General features: G+C 48.3%; 1 protein-coding gene across 8 annotated transcripts in view; it reads left to right on the top strand.

The window, feature by feature from the left end:
• Positions 1-23,485, top strand: part of SIMC1 (SUMO interacting motifs containing 1) — a 116,090-nt gene that overhangs the window by 19,132 nt on the left and 73,473 nt on the right. For all 8 annotated transcript variants that reach the window (XM_063928007.1, XM_063928002.1, XM_063928003.1 and 5 more), the window contains exon 5: positions 6,276-6,406. In XM_063928007.1, the coding sequence (XP_063784077.1) occupies positions 6,276-6,406 (131 nt within the window). The remainder of the gene's footprint in view (positions 1-6,275; positions 6,407-23,485) is intronic.

Here is a 23,485-nt window from a genome sequence, read left to right as displayed (position 1 = left end):
GCGCCGGGATCCCGTCAGTCGGCATACTGAAGACCACCCATTTAACTTGTTCAGTGTTAAACGGGTGGTCACCACACTGGGCTACTTTTACTGGCAGAGAAGTGCAACTGTATAATGCATGCCCACAAGACTAGTAGGGACTAATGTAGCCCATACACTTGTGAGATAATCGGTGCTAACCTTCGATTTCAACCACATCTGTGAGAGAAATCAAAGGATTGTATGCACATTTTAGGTACCTTGCGACGTGATGCGCGGGCACGCCGGTCGAATCTCGCGTCTCAAGATAGTATGTGCTGCACTTAATATTTATCGAATCGCAGTGCGATCGCATGTGTTTTAAAAACACGTGCGATATATCGCACTGCGATGCGCGATGAGCACCCGCCAGGAGCGGATGGAGGCTGCTCCCACTCGGCGGTGACGTGCCCATCACGTGATTACCATGCGATCGATCGCATGTTCGCATGGTAATCACTTTGGCAGTTCAGGTGCGATTCCATCGCACCTGAACTGCCGGTGCGATGCCCCGCGATGTTGAGTCGCGGGGCATCGCACAAGTTTATGGGGACCATAAGACCACTAAGAAACATGAACCTGTGTCTAATGTAACAATTTACTTGTCCGATGTCCTAAAACAAGCATGTAGGAAGTATACGGATTCTGGCTGCGTTAAGACAAGCCTATATCTTTAGAGATGTATAATATATATTGTGTTTTCTCTGACGTCCTAGTGGATGCTGGGCACTCCGTAAGGACCAAGGGGAATAGACGGGCTCCGCAGGAGACTGGGCACTCTAAAAGAAAGATTAGGTACTATCTGGTGTGCACTGGCTCCTCCCTCTATGCCCCTCCTCCAGACCTCAGTTAGAATCTGTGCCCGACCAGAGCTGGATGCACCTAGTGGGCTCTCCTGAGCTTGCTAGAAAGAAAGTATTTGTTAGGTTTTTTATTTTCAGTGAGATCTGCTGGCAACAGACTCACTGCTACGTGGGACTGAGGGGAGAGAAGCAAACCTACCTGCGTGCAGCTAGCTTGTGCTTCTTAGGCTACTGGACACCATTAGCTCCAGAGGGTTCGAACACAGGGCCTGACCTCGATCGTCCGTTCCTGGAGCCGCGCCGCCGTCCCCATTGCAGAGCCAGAAGACAGAAGAAGGAGAGAAAATCGGCGGCAGAAGACTCCGGTCTTCATTAAGGTAGCGCACAGCACTGCAGCTGTGCGCCATTGCTCCCACTGCACACCACACACTCCGGTCACTGTAGGGTGCAGGGCGCTGGGGGGGGGGGGGGGGCGCCCTGGGCAGCAATAAGTATACCTTTTGGCAATATATACACATAATACAGTCTGGAAAACTGTATATGTGTAAAACCCCCGCCATTTTTAGTCAGAAACAGGACAGAAGCCCGCCGCTGAGGGGGCCGGGCCTTCTTCCTCAGCACACCAGCGCCATTTTCTCTTCACAGCTCCGCTGGAAGGAAGCTCCCCAGGCTCTCCCCGGCAGTATCCTGGTACACAAAGGGTGAAAAGAGAGGGGGGGGGGGCACATAAATTTAGGCGCAAAATTTGTATATACAGCAGCTACTGGGTAAACACTGAGTTGTAGTGTAATCCCTGGGTTATATAGCGCTGGGGTGTGTGCTGGCATACTCTCTCTGTCTCTCCAAAGGGCCTTGTGGGGGAACTGTCCTCAAATAGAGCATCCCCTGTGTGTGTGGTGTGTCGGTACGCGTGTGTCGACATGTCTGAGGTAAAAGGCTCCTCTAAGGAGGTGATAGAGCGGATATGTGTGTGAGAGGGTGTCTCCGTCGACAACGCCGACACCTGTTTGGATATGTGTAAGTGCTAAGGTGAATTTATTGCACATAAGGTTAGGGAACAGACAGGAAATCTACCCAGGTCTGTCCCTATGTCACAGAGACTTTCAGAGTCTCTCAATGCTCACTATCCATAATAACAAACACTGGTATCGACATGGAGTTTAACTCCACTGTCGACTAAGATAATGCAAAGTTACAGCCAAGATGGCTAGAAGGTATTCAATATATGATTATTGAAATAAAAGATGATTTGCATATCACTGATGACTCATCTGTCCCTGACACGAGAGTACACATGTTTAAGGGGAAGAATGCTGAGGTAAATTTCCCTCCTCTCATGAGGAAAAAGAGCGGGAATCTCCAGACAAGAGACGGCAGCTTCCCACAAGAGAATTCTCAGGCTGTATCCTTTCCCCACTAGGGCCAGGATGTGTTGAGAATCTTCCCCTGGGGTGTCCTGTTTGCACAGACGGTAGCACTTGCTATTCTCAGGGAACCTGCAGATAGCGTGCACATTCTAGTATACTACCCAGACCGGCGATGGTGTCAGCATGGGTTTATAGCGCTGTGGCAGCGTGGACAGGTACCTTATCAGCAGAGATGAGACCCTAGTATGCAATATAAATATATAAAAGATGCTGTCTTAAGTGATAGATATATAGTTATAAAGCATGCCCAAAGAGACATGAGTATACTGGGTCCTAGAGTCAAAGCTATGTCGATCTCTGTTTGACGTGTCCTGTAGAATATGCATTGGACAGATGATGCCGACTTAAGAGGCATATGGAAGGCTGAGGATTGTGTGGAGAAGGGTTCTCGGGCATGGTCTCCACAGCTATAGCTGGTAATTCTGCTAGTTTGCCTTATATTCCTGCACAGCCTAAGAAAGCACGACATTATTAAATGCAGCCTTTCGAATAAAGAAACAAGAAAGTCTGAGGTGCGTCCTTTCTTGTCAGAGCCGGGCAGCTAGTTCCCAGGAACAGAAGTCCTCCCCGGCCCTTACAAAAATCCACCAATGTCGCTGGGGCTCCACAGGCGGAGCTAGGCCCGGTGGGGACACGCCTTCATAAGTTCAGCCACAAGTGGGTTCACTCCCTGTTCGATCCCTGGGCAATAGATATTGTGTCTCAGGGATACAAGCTGGACTGTGAGAAGATGCCCCCTCACCGACGGCCCTGCGGGCTTCCCCCCAAGAGAGGGAGCCAGTGTTAACTGCAATTCACAAATTGTATCTTTATCAAGTGGTGGTCAAGGGTCCCCTCCTTCAACAAGAGGGTGTTATTATTAGACCATGTTGTAATCCCGAAACCAGACGGTTCGGTCAGACCCATATTGAATTAAAAATCCCTGAACATATACCTGAGAAGGTTCAAGTTCACGATGGAATCGCTAAGAGCGGTCAGTGCAAGCCTAAAAAGGGGGAGACTTTATTGTGAATCGGGACATAAGGGATGCATACCTTCAGGTCCCCATTTATCCACCTCATTAGGCGTACCTCAGAATTGCGGTACGGTATTGTCATTACCAATTTCAGATGTTGCCGTTTGGTCTCTCCACGGCCCCGAGAATATTCACCATGGTAATGGCGGATATGATTGTGCTCTTGCGGAAGCAAGGTATCACTATTATCACGTACTTGGACGATCTCATAAAAGCGAGATCAAGAGAGCAGTTGCTGAACAGCGTATCACTTTCTCTGGAAGTGTAACGGCAACACGGCTGGATTCTATATATTCCAAAGTCGCAGTTGGTTCCTACAGCTCATCTGCCTCTCCTAGGCACGATCCTAGACACAGACCAGAAAAGGGTTTATCTCCCGATAGAGAGAGCTCAGGAGCTCATGACACTGGTCAGGAATCTATTAAAACCAAACAGGTGTAAGTGCATCACTGTACTCGAGTCCTGGGAAGGATGGTGGCATCATACGAGGCCATCCCATTAGGCAGGTTCCATGCGAGGACTTTCCAATGGGACTTACTGGACAAGTGGTCCGGATCACCTCTTCAGAGGCATCGGTTAATCACCCTATCCCCCAAGGCCAGGGTGTCCCTCCTGTGGTGGCTGCAGAGTGCTCACCTTCTCGAGGGCCGCAGATTCGGCATTCAGGACTGGATCCTGGTGACCACGGATGCAAGCCTCCGAGGGTGGGGGGCAGTTACACAGGGAAGAAATTTCCAAGGTCTGTGGTCAAGTCAACAGACTTGCCTTCACACCCATATCCTGGAACTAAGGGCCATATACAACGCCCTAAGTCAAGCGGAGATCCTGCTTCGCGACCAACCGGTTCTGATCCAGTCAGACCGCAGGGGTTCATGTAAACCGCCAAGGCGGCACAAGGAGCAGGGTGGCGAGAGTAGAAGCCACCAGAATTCTTCGCTGGGCGGAGAATCAAGTAAGCGCACTGTCAGCAGTGTTCATTCCGGGACTGGACGACTGGGAAGCAGACTTCCTCAGCAGGCACGACCTCCACCCGGGAAAGTGGGGACTTCATCAGGAAGTCTTCACGCAGTTTGCAAATTGATGGGAACTGCCTAAGGTGGACTAGATGGCGTCCCACCTCAATAAAAAGCTAAAAAAGGTTTTACGCCGGGTCAAGGGACCCTCAGGTGATAGCTGTGGTCGCACTAGTAACACCGTGGATGTTCCAGTCGGTCTCTGTATTCCCTCCTCTTCCTCTCATACCCAAGGGCTGAGAATTGTAATAAAAGGAGGAGTGTAAACAATATTCTTTGCTCCGAATTGGCCAAGAAGGACTCGGTACCCGGAGCTGCAGGAAATGCTCTCAGAGGACTCGGGGCTTCTGCCTCTCAGACAGGACATGTTGCAACAGGGGCCCTGTCTGTTCCAAAATTTACCGCGGCTGCATTTGACGGCATGGTGGTTGAACGCCGGATCCTAGCGGAAAAGGGCATTCCGGATGCAGTTATTCCTATGCTAATAAAGGCTAGGAAAGACGTGACCGCAAGACTTTTCACTGTATATGGCGAAAATAGGTTGCTTGGTGTGAGGCCGGGAAGGCCCTACAGTGGAATTTCAGCGGGGTCGATTCCTGCACTTCCTACAGTCAGGAGTGACTATGGGCCTAAAATTAGGATCCATAAAGGTCAAGATTTCGGCCCTATACATTTTCTCTAAAAATTAACTGGCTTCACGGCCTGAAGTTCAGACGTTGTTCCGGGGGTGCTGCATATTCAGCCTCCTTTTGTGCCACTGGTGGCACCTTGGGATCTTAACGTTGTGTTGGATTTCCTGAAATCCCACTGGTTTGAGCCACTTAAGACCATGGAGCTAAAATATCTCACGTGGAAAGTGGTCATGCTATTGGCCTTAGCTTCGGCTAGGCGTGTGTCAGTATTGGCGGTTTTGTCATGTAAAAACCCTTATCTGATCTTCCATATGGACAGGGCAGAATTGAGGACTCGTCCCCAATTTCTTCCTAGGGTGGTATCATCGTTTCATTTGAACCAGCCTATTGTGGTGCCTGCGGCTACTAGGGACTTGGAGGATTCCAAGTTGCTGGACGTAGTCCGGGCTTTGAAAATTTATGTTTCCAGAAAGGCGGGAGTCAGAAAGTCTGACTCGCTGTTTATTCTGTATGCAGCCAACAAGGTTGGCGCTCCTGCTTCGAAGCAGACTATTGTTCGCTGGATCTATAGCACGATTCAGCTGGTTCACTCTGCGGCTGGATTGCCGCATCCAAAATGGTGAAAGCCCATTCCACAAGGAAGGTGGGCTCTTCTTGGGCGGCTGCCCGAGGGGTCTCGGCTTTACAGCTTTGCCGAGCTGCTACTTGGTCGGGGTCAAACAAGTTTGCTAAGTTCTACAAGTTTGATACCCTGGCTGAGGAGGACCTTGAGTTTGCTCATGCGGTGCTGCAGAGTCATCCGCACTCTTCCGCCAGTTTGGGAGCTTTGGTATAAACCCCATGGTCCTTACGGAGTTCCCAGCATCCACTAGGACGTCAGAGAAAATAAGAATTTACTCACCGGTAATTCTATTTCTCGTAGTCCGTAGTAGATGCTGGGCGCCCGTCCCAAGTGCAGACTCTCTGCAATACATGTATATAGTTATTGCTTAACTAAAGGGTTATTGTTATGAGCCATCTGTTACTGAGGCTCAGTTGTTAACCATACCCAGTTAACAGTATGATCATCACAAGTTGTACGGTGTGATTGGTGTGGCTGGTATGAGTCTTACCCTATATTCCAAATCCTTTCCTTGTTGTGTCAGCTCTTCCGGGCACAGTTTCCTTAACTGAGGTCTGGAGGAGGGGCATAGAGGGAGGAGCCAGTGCACACCAGATAGTACCTAATCTTTCTTTTAGAGTGCCCAGTCTCCTGCGGAGCCCGTCTATTCCCCTTGGTCCTTACGGAGTGCCCAGCATCCACTACGGACTACGAGAAATAGAATTACCGGTGAGTAAATTCTTATTTTTCCTTCCCTCCAATCCAGACTTGCTGCCTATTTCTTCAGTATGTAGTGCAAACTCTAGATGATGACTTCCAGCGGTCCTTGCAGCGACGGTCCCTGAAGAGATGTCTGTGTAAAACAATGCTTTCCTGTGACCGTTTCAGTAATGTCAAGTAAGTGTCTGACCACATACAGAAAGTTTATAGTACACTTGTTTCTTTAGTAGAAGGCATAGATTATGAAGCGACCTGTGTGAAGAAAAATTTCATCTAGACCAGCGTTTTTCAACCACTATGGCGCGGCACACTAGTGTGCCGCAAGCTGTTGTCAGATGTGCCGCCGCCCGCCCACCCGAGATGCCTACCACCCCAATGCCAGCTGCAGCAGTAACTGCTTCGGGCTTGGGTACCACAAGGCTCTTCCGCGGCTTGGGCCATGACCTACTGTATGCTGACGCGGCGTGACTCACAGGTCACGCACGCCATGTGACATCACCTTCTTACCCGCCTAGTGCTGCTCCGTGGTGCTCTGCTCCTCACTGCTCCAATGTCGGGATGGAATGCAGTTCTTCACTACTCTGATGGTGAGAGGGGAACTTGAGCTTTATAGTGAGGTTGGAGACAGTGTTTATTAACATTTATTTGATTACTGTGGGGGGAAGGGGGTGCAATGTGGGGGACAGTGTGTGGCATTACAATGGGGGGGGCAGTGTGTGGCATTACAATGGGGGGGCAGTGTGCAGCAATACTATTACTGCGTTTTATGTCTGCGGGGGCCAATGTATTTGTTTTATTACTGCGGGGGCCAGTGTGTTTTATTACAGTGGGGACCAATGTATTACTGTTAATATTTGTTATTATATATTTATATTATATTTGATTTAAAACTGATGGTGTGCCTTTGCATTTTTAAAATGTTGTTTAGTGTGCCACAAGTTTAGAAAGGTTGAAAACACTGACCTAGACCAATGCACAGGATCTTAACAAATCTAAAATGGAGTATTCTCATTTACCACTAGAGGGCATATAATCTAGTTTTAGTAAAATCTCAGCCTGTATTTAATTGCACAATAGTTCACATGCTTCTATCTGTCTATTGGCAGCCTAGATGGGCCGATGGTTCTCATCTGCCGCCATGTTCTATGGGGACGATTAAATTGCTTTGTGGGCGCCCAAACGTAATGGGCACCCATCCAGAGCTATTCAGTTGTGTCCCCCCAGTACCCTCCGTGGGCACGCATGTCCTGTGTGCACGCCCACTAGTACCGGGTCTAACTACACAAATCCGCTAAACCCGTCTAAAGTCTAGGATAGGGTGCTCAGACTCCTGTTTCAGCACTCAAATCACGTTTTGCACATCAGGAGGCTGCAAGCTGAAATGTGTCCCCTGGCTGCATGCGCACCTAAATGGAGAAATATTCGTTATGGTAAGAACTTACCGTTGATAACGGTACTTCTTTTAAGTCCACAGGATAACATTGGGATATGATGACGCGACAGCGGATTTGCACCAAACAGTCAAAGCTTTCAGCCTCCCAGCATGCAACGGGTCCATCCATATATCCCCGCCTCCTGTCTCAGGCAAATCAGTTATTTTTGCAAAGCTCAAGGCAGGAGCATCATAGATAGTCCTAATCAGGCAAAAAGAACATACATGCACACCCTTCCGTACAAGAAGGAAGAGGTTAGTGAGTAAAAGGATCCTCAAATCGGGTGGGATCCCTGTGGATCCTGTGGACTTAGGAGAAATACAGTTATCAATGGTAAGTTCTTACCATAACAAATATTTCTTCGGCAGGGTCCACAGGTTATCCACAGGATAACATTGGGATGTCCCAAAGCAATTTAGTGGGGACGCTCCTGATTGGACAGGAGAATACTTCGCCCGAATTCAGCGTCCTGAGAGGAAAAGGTATCAAAGGCATAATGTCTAATGAATGTGTTAATGGAAGACCATGTGGCTGCCTTACATATCAGTTCTGCTGAAGCACCACGTTGTGCTGCCAATGATGGACCTACCTTACGAGTAGAGTGAGCAGAGACTTTAGCCGGAAGAGGCAGATTAGTGTGAGAATATGCTTCTGAAATAGTCATCCGAAGCCACCTCACCAGTGTCTGCTTGTCAGCAGGCCATCCTCTCTTGTGAAATCCATAGAGAACGGAGAGAGAATCTGTCTTACTGATGCACTGGTACGATCTACGTAGATCCTTAAGGCATGGACTGCGTCCAACAATGCATCTCCCGTAGAAAGGTCTGGCCCCTGGAAGGCCGGGACCACAATTTCTTCGTTAAGGTGGAATTTAGACACCACTATAGGAAGATACCCAAATGTATTTCTGGGAACTGCTCTATCTGGATAAAATAATCAGAAATGGAGGACGACATAACAATGCCCCCAAATCTGAAACTCTTCTAGCTGAAGAAATGGCCAGTAGAAAGAGAACTTTAGCTGTCAACCATTTAAGATCCACTCTTTTAAGTGGTTCAAATGGGTCAACCTGAAGGGCCTTTAGGACTAAACCTAACTCCCCGCAGCATTCCCTGGAAAAAAGTATGCACATCCTGTAGGTTACCAATTTTCTTTTGGAACCATACAGTCAATGCTGACACTTGCACTCTCAAGGAAGCCACCCTTAAACCTTTATCTATTCCTGCATGAAGGAATGCTAAGAATCTGGAGGCTCTGAAAGACCTAGGGTCAAATTTCTGATCACTGCACCATTTGAATATAGGCTTGCCATATTCGGTGATAAATGCGAGCTGAAGGTTTCCTTGCTCTGAGCATATTTTGAATTACCTATTGTGAGAATCCTCTTGAGACCTTGAAAAAGACACCCCTTGGTGTCTAAACATGTCGGAGGAGTGATTGTCCAGGGGCTTCCCATCCACGCCGATCTTTTGAGCATCAGTACGGTATACAGAACTAATACCTGGGTTTCATCACATGGTTTTGTTTGACATGTCTATGCTTCATATATTTCTGGTACGGAGATTGGGAGAATCCCCTTTTTATATGTATATCATGTATTGTGATTAAATACTGTTTTTAAGTATACTACGCCATGCAAAGTTTTTATACTGTTTTTTTCATGTGCAGTGGAATGAAAGAAACCTTTATGAGCCTTGAATAACAATATAAACACATATGCAATGTGAGCATCTGTTAAGAATCCACCTATGGTTTTGTGTTCATAATAGTTAAAGATACCTTTATGAGTATTCTGCATATCTATTGAAAGAACAAAGTGAGCACTATTCTGTTATCACGGTGGTGCCCCATACTGTAGAGGATTTCTGCACCCCACTCTTTTGGGGAGAGGATAAGGGTTTGATAATACCAACCTTCCCTGATCTTCACATACAATAGAGTTGTTATTTGTACCTGTTTTCTTCATTTTTCATACTTCCACACCTGTGAGACATACTGAATGATGAGAATCCAAATGACTGTTGGTTGAAGGACTATACATCTGGAATAAGTTTGGCGCAAGGACCTTTTTATTGTTTTACCACGAGAATCCTCTTGACTTCAGGATGGAAGTCTCAAGAGCCACGCCGTCAAAGACAGTCGATCCAGGTGTTTCTGATAACAAGGACCTTGAGACAGTAGGTCTGGACGTTGAGGTAGTAGGAATGGAGCATCCATCGACATCCTCTGCAGATCTGTGTACCAACGTCTTCTGGGCCAAGCTGGAGGTATTAGTATCAAGGCACCTATTTCTTATTTTGCCTTTCTCATCACCCTGGGTAATAGGGTGATTTGGTGGTAACACATAGGCTAGATGAAATTCCCATCTCACTGACAGGGCATCCACAAAGATCGCTTTGGGATCCTTTGTTCTTGACACGTATGCAGGAACTTTGTTGTTCTGACGGGATGCCATAAGATCTATCTCCGGCAACCCTCACTTGTCTACCAGGGTTTGGAAGACCTCTGGGTGTTAAGCCCATTCATTTGCATGAATGGCGTGTCGACTGAGAAAATCCGCTTCCCAGTTTAGGACTCCCAGAACGAACACTGCAGACAAGGCTAGATAATTAAGTTCTGCCCACTTTAACGTGCGACTTACCTCCTTCATTGCTTTCTGGCTGCGTGTTCCTCCCTAATGGTTGAGATATGCTACTGCCATCGCATTGTCTGAGCGGATCTGAACTGGTTTCCCCTGAAGGATGTCCTTTGCCTTAATCAAGTACCATGTATATGGCCCAAAGTTCCAATATATTTATTGGCAGGCAACTTTCTTCCTTGGTCCACTGCCCCTGGAAACAAATCCTTCCTGACACTGCTCCCCAGCCCTGAAGGCTGGCATCCGTTGTCAGAATTTCCCAATCTGATATCCAAAAGGGTTTCCCTTTGTCCAGATGGGATGTCTGTAGCCACCAGGCTAATGACCTCCTTACTTCGAGAGTAAGGACCATAGTCTGTTTTTATTGTCTGTTGAAAACCATTCCATTTGGTAAGCATCAGACGTTGCAGAGGCCTCGAGTGGAACTGAGCATACTCTACCATGTCGAATGTTAACACCATCAATCCCATCACACGCATTGCTGCGTGAATGGATACCTTTCGACTGTGTAGCAGCTCCTGAATCCTTGACTAAACTTTGGATATCCTGTTCAGAGGTAAGGTTACTCTCTGAAGGCTCGAATCCAATACAGCCCCCAAGTGAGTCATCCGCTGTGACGGAACCAGAGACGACTTTGCCCAATTTATGAGCCAACCGTTCTTCTGCAGACAAACTATGGTCTGTTGCAGATGACATAGAAGCAATTCCTGAGACTGTGCCATGATTAAGAGATCATCGAGGTATGGAAATTTTTTTCTCTTACGTCCTAGAGGATGCTGGGGCCTCCAAAAGGACCATGGGGTATAGACTGGATCCGCAGGAGCTTGGGCACACTAAAAAGACTTAAGACTGGGTGTGAACTGGCTCCTCCCTCTATGCCCCTCCTCCAGACCTCAGTTAGACTTTGTGCCCAGGAGTGACTGGATGCACACTAGGGGAGCTCTCCTGAGTTTCTCTAGGAAAATACTTTTTGTTAGGTTTTTTTATTTTCAGGGAGCCCTGCTGGCTACAGGCTTCCTGCAGCGTGGGAGTGAGGGGAGAGAAGCAGACCTACTTCTGTGAGTTTCAAGGCTCTGCTTCTCGGCTACTGGACACCATTAGCTCCAGAGGGTTCGATCACTTGGTGCGCCTAGCTGCTTGTTCCCGGAGCCTCGCCGTCATCCCCTCACAGAAGCCAGAAGTCGGGTGAGTATGAGAAGAACAGAAGACTTCAGGACGGCAGAAGACTTCAGTGACGGAAGGTAAAGCACAGCGGTAACGCTGTGCTCCATGCTCCCACACACACATCACCAACGCTTGTCACTGGGTGCAGGGCGCTGGGGGGGGGGCGCCCTGGGGGGCATGTTACTGAGGTTACTGAGCCGGCAAAAGATCGTAGGTGCCGAGGCACTTTATTACAGACCCCCGCCGGGCATTTTTTGTATGTTAAAATTTGGCGTGCCGAAGCCGCCGGGAAGGGGGCGGAGCTTCGGTCCGCGGCTCACTCGCGCGCCATTTTCTCCCTACACAGCACCGAGGGAGAGACGCTGCCGGGACCTCCACGTTTTCTGCAAGTATAAGGGAGCCGCTGTGGGGTACCAGTTGTGAACTATAAGGCAGCGCTGGGTACACTTAATCTTCTGTGTCCCAATACAGGCGCTGGGGTGTGAGCTGGCATACTCCCTCTGTCTCCTCTTCTGGGCTGAATTGTGGGCCTGTCACCTTGCTGGGACGGTTCTGGGTGTTGTGGGTGTCGGTACTGTGTGTCGACATGTCGGAACCTGAATGTTATTCACCAGAGGAGGTTATAGGAGGTGGGGATGCGGGGCTAGAGCTAGCACTGTCGACGCAGCCGACTCCTGATTTACTAGCACTCCTTAGTACAATAAATTCCAATGTAGCTTCTTTATCTAAGAGGTTAGATAAGTCTGAGTCACAGACCCAGGTGTGGAAGAAATCTATGGAGGAGGCTTTATGTCAGGTACAGACCCCATCCGGGTCCCATAAGAGGCCTTTTACTCAGGTGGGGGATACGGATACCGACACGGACTCTGATTCCGAGGTCGATTTCACTGAGGCGGCGTTACATCCACGTTTGGTTAAGAGTATTCAGTACATGATAGTGGCTATAAAGGATGTGTTGCAGATTTCTGATGAACCTGCGGTGCAGGAAACAAGGATTTGCTTATTTAAGGGGAAGAAACCTGAAGTTTCCCCCCCTCTCATGAAATGAATACTCTTTGTGAAAAGGCTTGGGAATCGCCGGATAAGAAATGGCAGATTCCCAAGAGGATTTTTATGGCGTATCCTTTTCCCTCTGATGACAGGGAAAAATGGGAGACATCTCCAACCGTTGATAAAGCTCTATCCCGTTTGTCTAAGAAGGTGGTGCTTCCGTCTCCTGACACGGCAGCTCTCAAGGATCCGGCAGATCGCAAGTTGGAGACGTGTCTGAAGTCCATTTTCGCTAATACGGGTGCATTGCTCAGACCTGCTGTGGCGTCAGTATGGGTGAGTAGTGCTATTGCTAAATGGGCCGAGAATTTAGCTAGTGACATGGATACTCTTGATAAAGATAATGTCCTTCTAACTCTTGGTTATATTAAGGACGCTGCAGATTACCTGAAGGACGCGGCAAGGGACGTCTGTCTCTTGGGATCAAGGACCAATGCCATGTCGATATCTGCAAGGAGGGCCTTGTGGATCCATCAATGGAATGCTGATGCCGACTCCAAGAGGTCTATGGAAGCTCTACCCTTTAAAGGTACGGTCTTGTTTGGGGACGGCCTGGCGGACCTAGTCTCGACCGCGGGTAAGTCCTCTTTTCTTCCTTATGTTCCCACACAACGGAAGAAGGCACCACATCCGCAAATGCAGTCCTTTAGTCACAATAAATACAGGCGTGGAAAGGGTTCGTCTTTCCTCGCCTCAAAGGGTAGAGGACGGGGAAGAAAAATTCCTGCAACCTCAGGTGCACAGGACCAGAAGTCCTCCCCGGCTGCTACCAAGTCCACCGCATGACGCTGGGGCTTCCCTGGGGGAGTCCGGACCGGTGGGGGGCCGTCTTCAGGTATTCAGCCAGGTCTGGATTCAATCAGACCTGGATCCTTGGGTGTTAGAAATAGTGTCTCAACAAACTGGATTTTCTGGAGATGCCCCCTCACCGGTTCTTCATTTCGGCATTACCAGTGGTTCTTCCGGACAGGGAGGTGGTCCGGGCGGCCATTCAAAAATTGTGTTTACAGAGGGTCATTGTTCCCGTCCTTCCGTCCCAGCGGGGGGAGGGGTTCTACTCGAGCCTCTTTGTGGTACCGAAACCGTACGGTTCGGTCAGACCAATTCTAAATCTAAAATCCCTCAATCCATACTTGAAAGTCTTCAGGTTCAAAATGGAATCCCTTCGAGCGGTGATTGCCAGCCTGGAGGGGGGGGATTTTATGGCGTTTGTCGACATAAAGGATGCCTACTTACATGTGCCGATATATCCTCCACATCAGGCTTTCCTCAGCTTTGCGATACAGGATTCTCATTACCAATTTCAGGCGTTGCCATTTGGGCTTTCCACTGCTCCGAGGATTTTCACCAAGGTCATGGCGGAAATGATGGTTCTTCTTCGCAAACAAGGGGTTTCAATTATCCCGTACTTGGACGATCTCCTGATAAAGGCGAGGTCCAAGGAACGATTGCTGACAAGTGTAGAGTTGTTTCTATCGGTTTTGCAACAACATGGATGGGTCCTCAATTTGCCGAAATCCCAGTTGATTCCGACCACTCGGCTTCCTTTTCTGGGCATGATTCTGGACACGGAGTTACAGAAGGTATTCCTTCCAGAAGAAAAGGCTCTGGAATTGCAGATGATGGTCAGAGAACTTCTGAAGCCGACGAGTGTGTCGATCCATCATTGTACTCGGGTTCTGGGGAAGATGGTTGCGGCGTACGAAGCCATTCCATACGGCAGATTTCACGCCCGCGTGTTTCAGTGGGACTTGCTGAGCAAATGGTCCGGGTCTCACCTACACATTCACCGGAAGATAAGTCTATCTCCCAGAGCCAGTATTTCTCTCCTGTGGTCCTACAAGCTCATCACCTCCTGGGGGGACGCCGATTCGGTATCCAGAATTGGGTACTTCTGACAACAGATGCAAGTCTCCGGGGCTGGGGCGCAGTCACCCAAGGAAGAAATTTCCAGGGAAAATGGTCGCTCCAGGAAGCCTGTCTCCACATAAATGTTCTAGAGTTAAGAGCCATTTACAACAGCCTGCTCCAAGCAAGAAGTCTTCTTCAGGGTCGACCGGTCCTGGTACAGTCAGACAACATCACAGCGGTGGCCCATATAAACTGGCAAGGCGGAACGAGGAGCAGAGCAGCAATGGCGGAGGCCACAAAGATACTTCGCTGGGCGGAACAACACGTCAGCGCACTGTCAGCAGTTTTCCTACCGGGGGTGGACAACTGGGAAGCGGATTTCCTCAGCAGACACGACCTCTATCCGGGAGAGTGGGCTCTGCACCAAGAGGTATTTGCAGAAGTGACAAGACGCTGGGGAATTCCGTTGATGGACATGATGGCGTCTCGGCTCAACAAGAAGCTCCCGAGGTATTGTTCCAGGTCAAGGGACCCACAAGCCACGGCGGTGAACGCCCTGGTGTCTCCGTGGGTCTTCCAGTCGGTGTATGTGTTCCCTCCTCTTCCTCTCATTCCAAAGGTGCTGGGGATCATTCATCGAGCAAGGGTTCAGGCGATTCTCGTCGTCCCAGACTGGCCAAGAAGGGCCTGGTACCCTTATCTCCAGGACTTACTGGTGGAAGCTCCTTGGCCGCTTCCTCTAAGAGAGGATCTGTTGTTACAGGGTCCATGCGTGTTTCCGGACTTACCGTGGCTGCGTTTGACGGCATGGAGGTTGAGTTCCAGATCTTAGCTCGTAAGGGTATTCCCAGGGAGGTCATTCCAACTCTCATTAAGGCTAGGAAAGAGGTTACGGCGAAACACTATCACCGTATCTGGAGGAAATATGTTTCCTGGTGTGAGGTTAAAAAGGCTCCTGCGGAGGATTTTCACTTGGGTCGTTTTCTCCACTTTTTACAGGCTGGTGTAGATGTAGGCCTGAAATTGGGTTCCATCAAAGTGCAAATTTCGGCTTTGTCTATTTTCTTTCAAAAAGAGTTAGCTGCCCTCCCAGAGGTTCAGACTTTTGTAAAGGGTGTAATGCATATCAATCCACCGTTTGTACCACCTGTAGCGCCATGGGACCTTGATGTCGTCTTACGGTTCCTCATGTCTTCCTGGTTTGAACCTTGGCGGACGGTTGAATTAAAATTTCTCACTTGGAAGGTAGTTATGCTTTTGGCTCTGGCATCTGCCAGGCGAGTATCGGAATTGGCAGCTTTATCTCATAAGAGTCCGTACTTGATTTTTCATGCGGATAGGGCGGAATTGAGGATTCGTCAACAATTTCTACCGAAGGTGGTTTCGTCATTTCACATTAACCAACCTATTGTGGTTCCGGTAGCTACGGAAGAAGTGGCAATTCCAAAATCTCTGGATGTTGTAAGAGCGTTAAAAGTTTAGTTTCTAGGACAGCTGTTACTAGGAAAACTGAAGCGTTGTTTGTTTTGTATGCGGCCAACAAGGTGGGTCATCCCGCGTCAAAACAGATTATTGCACTCTGGATTTGTAGTACGATCCAGCAAGCTCATTCTTCGGTGGGGTTGCCGGTGCCGAAGTCGGTTAAAGCCCATTCTACCAGAAAGGTGGGCTCATCTTGGGCAGCTGCCCGAAGTGTTTCGGCACTACAGCTTTGCTGAGCGGCTACTTGGTCGGGTTCGAACACTTTTGCTAAATTCTATAAGTTCGATACCCTGGCCGATGAGGACCTGGCGTTTGCTCAGTCGGTGCTGCAGAGTCGTCCGCACTCTCCCGCCCGCTCTGGAGCTTTGGTATAATCCCCATGGTCCTTTTGGAGTCCCCAGCATCCTCTAGGACGTAAGAGAAAATAGGATTTTGGTACTCACCGTTAAATCCTTTTCTCCTAGTCCGTAGAGGATGCTGGGCGCCTGTCCCAGTGCGGACTATTACTTGCATTATATATTTTCTTACTGGTTAAGTTAGTTTATACACGACTTGTGTATTGGTTTGTTGCAGCTGGTTGCTGGAGTTTTATGCATACTGTTATCTGGTTTGGCGTTATTCCGGTTGTACGGTATGTTTATAATGTGGGCTGGTAATTTGGTAGCCCTTAGTTAAGACAAAAATCTTTCCTTGTAATGTCCGTCTCTCCTGGGCACAGTTCCTATAACTGAGGTCTGGAGGAGGGGCATAGAGGGAGGAGCCAGTTCACACCCAGTCTTAAGTCTTTTTAGTGTGCCCAAGCTCCTGCGGATCCCGTCTATACCCCATGGTCCTTTTGGAGTCCCCAGCATCCTCTACGGACTAGGAGAAAAGGATTTAACGGTGAGTACCAAAATCCTATTTTATCCCCTGCTGGCGGAGATAAACTGCCATTACCACCATAATCTTGGTGAATACTCTGGGGGCTGTGGCCAAACCAATTGGAAGGGCCTGGAACTAAAAATGCTGCTGGAGGATAGCGAACCTGAGATAGCGCTGATGAGACAGTGCTATAGGAACATGTAGGTAAGCACCCTGGATATCCAGGGATACCATAAAAGCCCCTAGCACCATGGCCAAAATGATGGAACGTAAAGTCTCCATATGAAACCAAGGCACCCAAATGTATTTGTTCCGCACTTTGAGATTGAGTATGGGCCGGAACGACCCATTTGGCTTCTGGACTAGAAACAGGTTGGAGTAAAAACCCTGTCCTCATTGTGCAGGAGGAACTGGAATGATTACTCCTGACTGAAGCAACTTCTGAACTGCCTATTGCAAAGCCCTGGCCTTCGTTTCTACTGAAGACGGGCTGGTACAAAAAAACCTTTGAGGAGGGTGTTTCTTGAAAGCAAATGCCTAACCATGAAATACCGCTTCTAGCACCCAGGCATCTGTGGTAGACTGCTGCCAGATCCATGCAAATTGAAGAAGTCTGCCTCCCACCCTGTGATTCCCCAGGTGGAGGCCCGCACCATCAGGCTGATGGCTTTTCTTCTGATTCGGAAGCCAATTCTCTGGTAGCCCAATGCTTTTTCGTCTTACCAGACTTCTTGTATTGGGACTGTTTACCATCACCTTTTCCTTTTGCTTTTCCTTGAGACCGAAAGGGCCGAAAATCTGGAAATTTAGGCTTGAATTTGTGTGTGAAAGGAAACTTCACTTTCTTGGAGTCTGCTTCTGACTCTAAAATACTGGTTAATTCTTTACCAAAAAGAATATCTCCAGTAAAGGGTAAAGACTCCAAAACCTTTTTGGATTCTGAATCAGCTTTCCATGTACATAGCCAAACTGCTCTGTGAGCGGCTACTTCTGAAGCTGATGCCTGAGAGGAAGTAGTACCCATATCCAAGGCTGCTTCTTCCAAAAACATTGTCGCCTGTTTGATATGTGCAACTTGGGATTTTTGCTCTCTAGATGCCATTTAAAGATCCTCCCCCAATGCATCAGCCCAGGCAGCCATTGCTTTCTCCATCCAGGCTGAAGCCATGGCTGGTCTTATGATTGCCCCAGACAAGGAAAAAATGTTTTTTAGAAAACCATCAACTCTTATATCCGTGACATCATTTAATGATGTTGAAGGCAGAGGTAATGTAGATTTTAGCACTAATCGGATGACATGGGTATCTCTTTTGGGAGCCACCTCCCTCTTTAAACAGTCCCCATCCGGAAGAGGGTAATTGGAATTCCATTTCCTTAGAATTCTAAACTTCTTACTGGATGTAACCCAAGCCTCTTGTATAATTTCAGTCAGCTGTTCTTACCCAGGAAACTCAGTCCTAACTGTTTTGGGATGTTTAAACACAGATGCCTTAGATTTTAACACAGGCTCTGCTGATTCTTTTAAGGATAGAATGGCTTTCATCGCATTAATTAACTCTGATATGTTCACTGAGCTGAGAACTTCCTCCTCATCTCCGTATGCAGAAACTGATTGTAATGAGTCTTCATACTCCGAATCCTTATCTGAAACATGTGTAGACTGTGAAGATGTTGTTTCATGTCCATGTAATGTACTTACCACCGGCCTTTCAGCCTGTTTTTGTTGAGAGGCTGCTGCTTCCCCTGCTGGATGTAATATACCCCAGGTGGAATGCTGCATGTAAGGGGTAATAATGTAACCTATCTCTCGTACAGAAGTTGGAATTATCTGCTCAGCTATACTGGATAATGTCTGTGGAAAAGTAGCCTATGGGGGATCCACTTGCACCTGTGTCTGCCTAGGATTTTTCAAGAGACTTTGGTGAAAGCTAAAACAATTTACACACAAACCATTCTGAACCAGATCCTGAGAGGTTAACCCAGCTTTGCAAGACAAACATGACATGAGTGTTGGTGCTGCTGTGAGTGTATTTTCCTCACCCGTTCCGCTCTTAGACATGATCAATAATCACACACTTGTACAGTGTAACTACAATTTGTGAATGTAATCACTTTAAATTTTGTTAAAGTGACATACAATCTGACCCTACCCTGCTTTGCACCAGCATTGAGGATCGGAATAGACAGAAAAACCGACAGAATTATAGTAAAGTCAGCAATCACACTAGCAATCAGTCACAGGTTATACATTAGTATAATAAGCAATATGAGCACATAACTACAAATACATTTCAAATACGTAGGAGAAACATATTACTGCATTACCTTATATAGGATTTAATCGTATTCAGTCGCACAGCGAAAGAAAACCATAATAATTATCAGACTCGTATGCATTAGGCCAACTATTCGTACTCAAAAGGTAGATAGAGACTTAGTACTGTATTACCCGTGCTTAGTAGAGTGGGATACAGGGAGACTCACCCCGCTTCCAGGATAGATCAATACGTTAGCTAACGCTGAGCGGATCCAGACGCTAATAGTGTACACACTCGCCCTGTGAATCTACAATGAACACAGACGCCCAAGTGAACACTGACGCACCAGTCACACAGCCACCTATGCTGCGACTGGGTCCCCTTAGATGCACAGCGTCTCAGACGGAAGCAGGAAATCAGTTAATGGCGGGAGACTCAGAGGAAACTGTTCATGAACCGGTGGGAGGGGCGACCAGGGGAGCATCTGACTCCCCACTGCTGACATCAACCCTAGGGATCACGGCCTCATACTACCCCTGGAGCCTATGATTCCTAGGGCCTAGCGCTGGTGCACCCTAGGTGGCAGCCGCTTCAGCGACTGTTTGGTAGTCTCCTCCCAAAACAGTGCGTCTGTGTCCGTGTTCCCCCTCTAAGCGGAACCGATGCCTTACCTTCTCCCCGTGCCCCGGCCACAGCCTGGTAACATCTGCTGGACTTGCTAGTACATCCGACACAGACGCCTGCCAAAACAGCACTGTACTTGTGGGTAAGCGTTGTCGCGACCCGGCGGTGGGTTGTTGGAGCGACTCTTTCTAAGGTACGTATAAGACGCTTTTTAGAAAGATCACTCAAAAAAATAGTAAGACTATAAAAATAAAAAAGCTTATAGCTGCTAAAAAAAAAACAGCAGCCCTCTTGACCATGGTCCGGCTCCTGCCGCACCAAACAAAAAACTGATTTGCCTGAGCCAGGAGGCAGGGATATATAGACGGGCCCGTTTCATGCTGGGAGGCCAAAAGTTTTGACCGTTTGGTGCAAATCTGCTGTCGCGTCATCATATCCCAATGTTATCCTGTGGATCCTGCCGGAGAAACAATTTAATTGCTCTGTTGGGCACCATCTAGTGGCAGCCGAGGCGACCAACAATTGAGTTGCTCCCTAGGTTTCTATGTTAATATTCAAGAGAGCAGGGGGAGGTGGGGTTCCGATCAGGTGGGGGAGAGAAGGAAAGCTTCCCTGATTCTCCTGAGCCTAGGCTGCAGGAAGACTTTTTCATGCAGCCATGGGTGGGCAGTCATCTTAGGATTGCAACTCTTCAGTAGCTTGGCTGGAGGAGGCAGCGGGGAGGTTGCCTGCTGCAACAGAGATGGCGGCCAGGTGGGCTGACCCTGGTTGCTGTTGGAGGATTAGGCTCTAACACAGTCGCATCAGATATGACGATGTCAGGGAAAGCCCAACTTGCCATGGTTGCATCTGATGCGACCACAGCAGGCAAGTGGTTAAAGGGCCCTGCCTAAGCAAGCCACTTAGCTCTACAATTAAAATAAACCTTATAAAAGTGGTTTGTTACAGCTACCCCTTAGTGCAGGGATGGGAAACCTTTGGTCCTCCAGTTGTTGATGAACTACACATCCCAGCATGCCCTGCAACAGTTTTAGCATGGCCAAATGGCAAAACTGTAGCAAGGCATGCTGGTATGTGTAGTTCAACAACAGCTGGAGGGCCAAAGGTTCCCCACCACTGCCTTAGCGGATTGTCTTGCTACACCTAGTATGTAATAGAAGGTTTTTATTAAAGATTTTCAATATTTTGGTTACAAAACAATATGGAAACTGTCGAAGTAAAAAACAATATTACATAAAGAGAACATACAAACTACACACATATAAGTCGCTATACTTACAAATACGCGCAGCGAGCACAGCAATAATAAGATTTTAAACCTACCGGTAAATCTATTTCTCCTCGTCCGTAGAGGATGCTGGGGACTCCGTAAGGACCATGGGGTATAGACGGGCTCCGCAGGAGATAGGGCACCTAAAAAGAACTTTGACTATGGGTGTGCACTGGCTCCTCCCTCTATGTCCCTCCTCCAGACCTCAGTTAGAGAACTGTGCCCAGAGGAGATGGACAATACAAGGCAGGATTTAGCAATCCAAGGGCAAGATTCACACCAGCCCACACCAATCATACCATGTAACCTGGAACCTACATAACCAGTTAACAATATGAACAAAAAACAACAGTAACGGTCCAAGACCGATGTCAACTGTAACATAACCCTTATGTAAGCAACAACTATATACAAGTCTTGCAGAGTTTCCGCACTGGGACGGGCGCCCAGCATCCTCTACGGACTAGGAGAAATAGATTTACCGGTAGGTTTAAAATCTTATTTTCTCTTACGTCCTAGAGGATGCTGGGGACTCCGTAAGGACCATGGGGTTTATACCAAAGCATCCAATCGGGCGGGAGAGTGCGGATGACTCTGCAGCACCGACTGAGCAAACGCTAGGTCCTCATCAGCCGGGGTATCAAACTTGTAGAATTTAGCAAAAGTGTTTGACCCCGACCACGTCGCCGCTCGACAAAGTTGTAAAGCCGAGACGCCTCGGGCAGCCGCCCAAGAAGAGCCCACCTTCCTAGTGGAATGGGCCTTAACCGAATTTGGTACCGGCAATCCAGCCGTAGAGTGAGTCTGCTGAATCGTATTACAGATCCAGCGAGCAATAATCTGCTTTGAAGCAGGCGCGCCAATCTTATTGGCCGCATACAGGACAAACAGAGCCTCTGTTTTCCTAATTTTAGCCGTCTTGGCTACATAAATTTCAGGGATCTGGAATCCTCCAGGTCACCAGTAGCCACAGGCACCACAATAGGTTGATTTCATATGGAACGACGAAACCACTTTAGGCAAAAATTGCGGACGTGTCCTCAATTCAGCTCGATCCACATGAAAAATCAAGTAGGGGCTCTTGTGTGATAGAGCCGCCAATTCTGACACTCGCCTTGCTGATGCTAAGGCTAACAACATTACCACCTTCCAGGTAAGAAATTTCAACTCAACCTTGTTAAGCGGTTCAAACCAGTGTGATTTTAGGAACTGCAACACCACGTTCAGGTCCCATGGTGCCACTGGAGGCACAAAAGGGGGCTGTGTGTGCAGCACTCCCTTTACAAACGTCTGGACTTCTGGAAGAGAAGCCAATTCCTTCTGAAAGAAAATCGAGAGGGCCGAAATCTGTACCTTAACCGAGCTTAATTTCAGGCCCATATCCACTCCTGTCTGTAGGAAGTGGAGAAGACGACCCAAATGAAAATCTTCCGTAGGTGTATTCTTGGTCTCACACCAAGACACATACTTTCGCCAGATACGGTGATAATGTTTTATCGTCACCTCCTTCCTAGCCTTTATTAAAGTAGGGATGACCTCTTCCGGAATCCCCTTTTTTTCTAGGATTCGGCGTTCAACCGCCATGCCGTCAAACGTAACCGCGGTAAGTCTTGAAATACACAGGGCCCCTGCTGCAACAGGTCTTCCCTCAGAGGAAGAGGCCAGGGGTCTCCTGTGAGCATCTCTTGTAGATCCGAGTACCAAGCCCTTCGAGGCCAGTCTGGGACAACGAGTATCGTCTGTACTCTTCTTCGTTTTATGATCCTCAACACTTTCGTGATGAGAGGAAGAGGAGGGAACACGTAGACCGAGTCGAACACCCACGGTGTTACCAGTGCGTCTACTGCTACTGCCTGAGGGTCCCGAGACCTGGCGCAATACCTCCGAAGTTTTTTGTTGAGGCGTGACGCCATCATGTCTATTTGAGGAGTTCCCCAAAGACGTGTTACGTCTGCAAAGACTTCTTGATGAAGTCCCCACTCTCCTGGATGGAGATCGTGTCTGCTAAGGAAGTCTGCTTCCCAGTTGTCCACTCCCGGAATGAAGACAGCCGACAGAGCGCTTACATGATTTTCCGCCCAGCGAAGGATCCTTGTGGCTTCCGCCATCGCGACTCTGCTTCTTGTCCCGCCTTGGCGGTTCACATGAGCCACTGCTGTGACATTGTCTGATTGAATCAGAACCGGAAGGTTTCGAAGAAAACTCTCCGCTTGTCGAAGGCCGTTGTAAATGGCCCTGAGTTCCAACACATTGATGTGTAGACAGGACTCCTGGTCTGACCAAAGACCCTGAAAAGTCCTTCCCTGTGTGACCGCTCCCCATCCTCGGAGGCTCGCGTCCGTGGTAACCAGGATCCAGTCCTGAATCCGGAACCTGCGACCCTCCAGCAGGTGAGCACTTTGCAATCACCACAGGAGGGACACTCTGGTTCCTGGGGACAGAGTTATTTTCCGATGTAAATGCAGATGGGACCCGGACCACTTGTCCAGAAGGTCCCATTGAAAAGTCCTTGCATGGAACCTTCCGAAGGGAATGGCCTCGTAGGCCGCCACCATTTTCCGCAGAACTCCGCATTGGTGAACTGACACCCTTTTCGGTTTTAGCAGGTCTCTGACCATGTTCTGG

This window comes from Pseudophryne corroboree, chromosome 6 (genome assembly GCF_028390025.1).
Source record: "Pseudophryne corroboree isolate aPseCor3 chromosome 6, aPseCor3.hap2, whole genome shotgun sequence".
Taxonomy (NCBI): Eukaryota; Metazoa; Chordata; class Amphibia; order Anura; family Myobatrachidae; genus Pseudophryne; species Pseudophryne corroboree.
The sequence above is the reverse complement of the archived record's forward strand: the minus strand, read 5'-3'. Positions and strand labels throughout refer to the sequence as shown.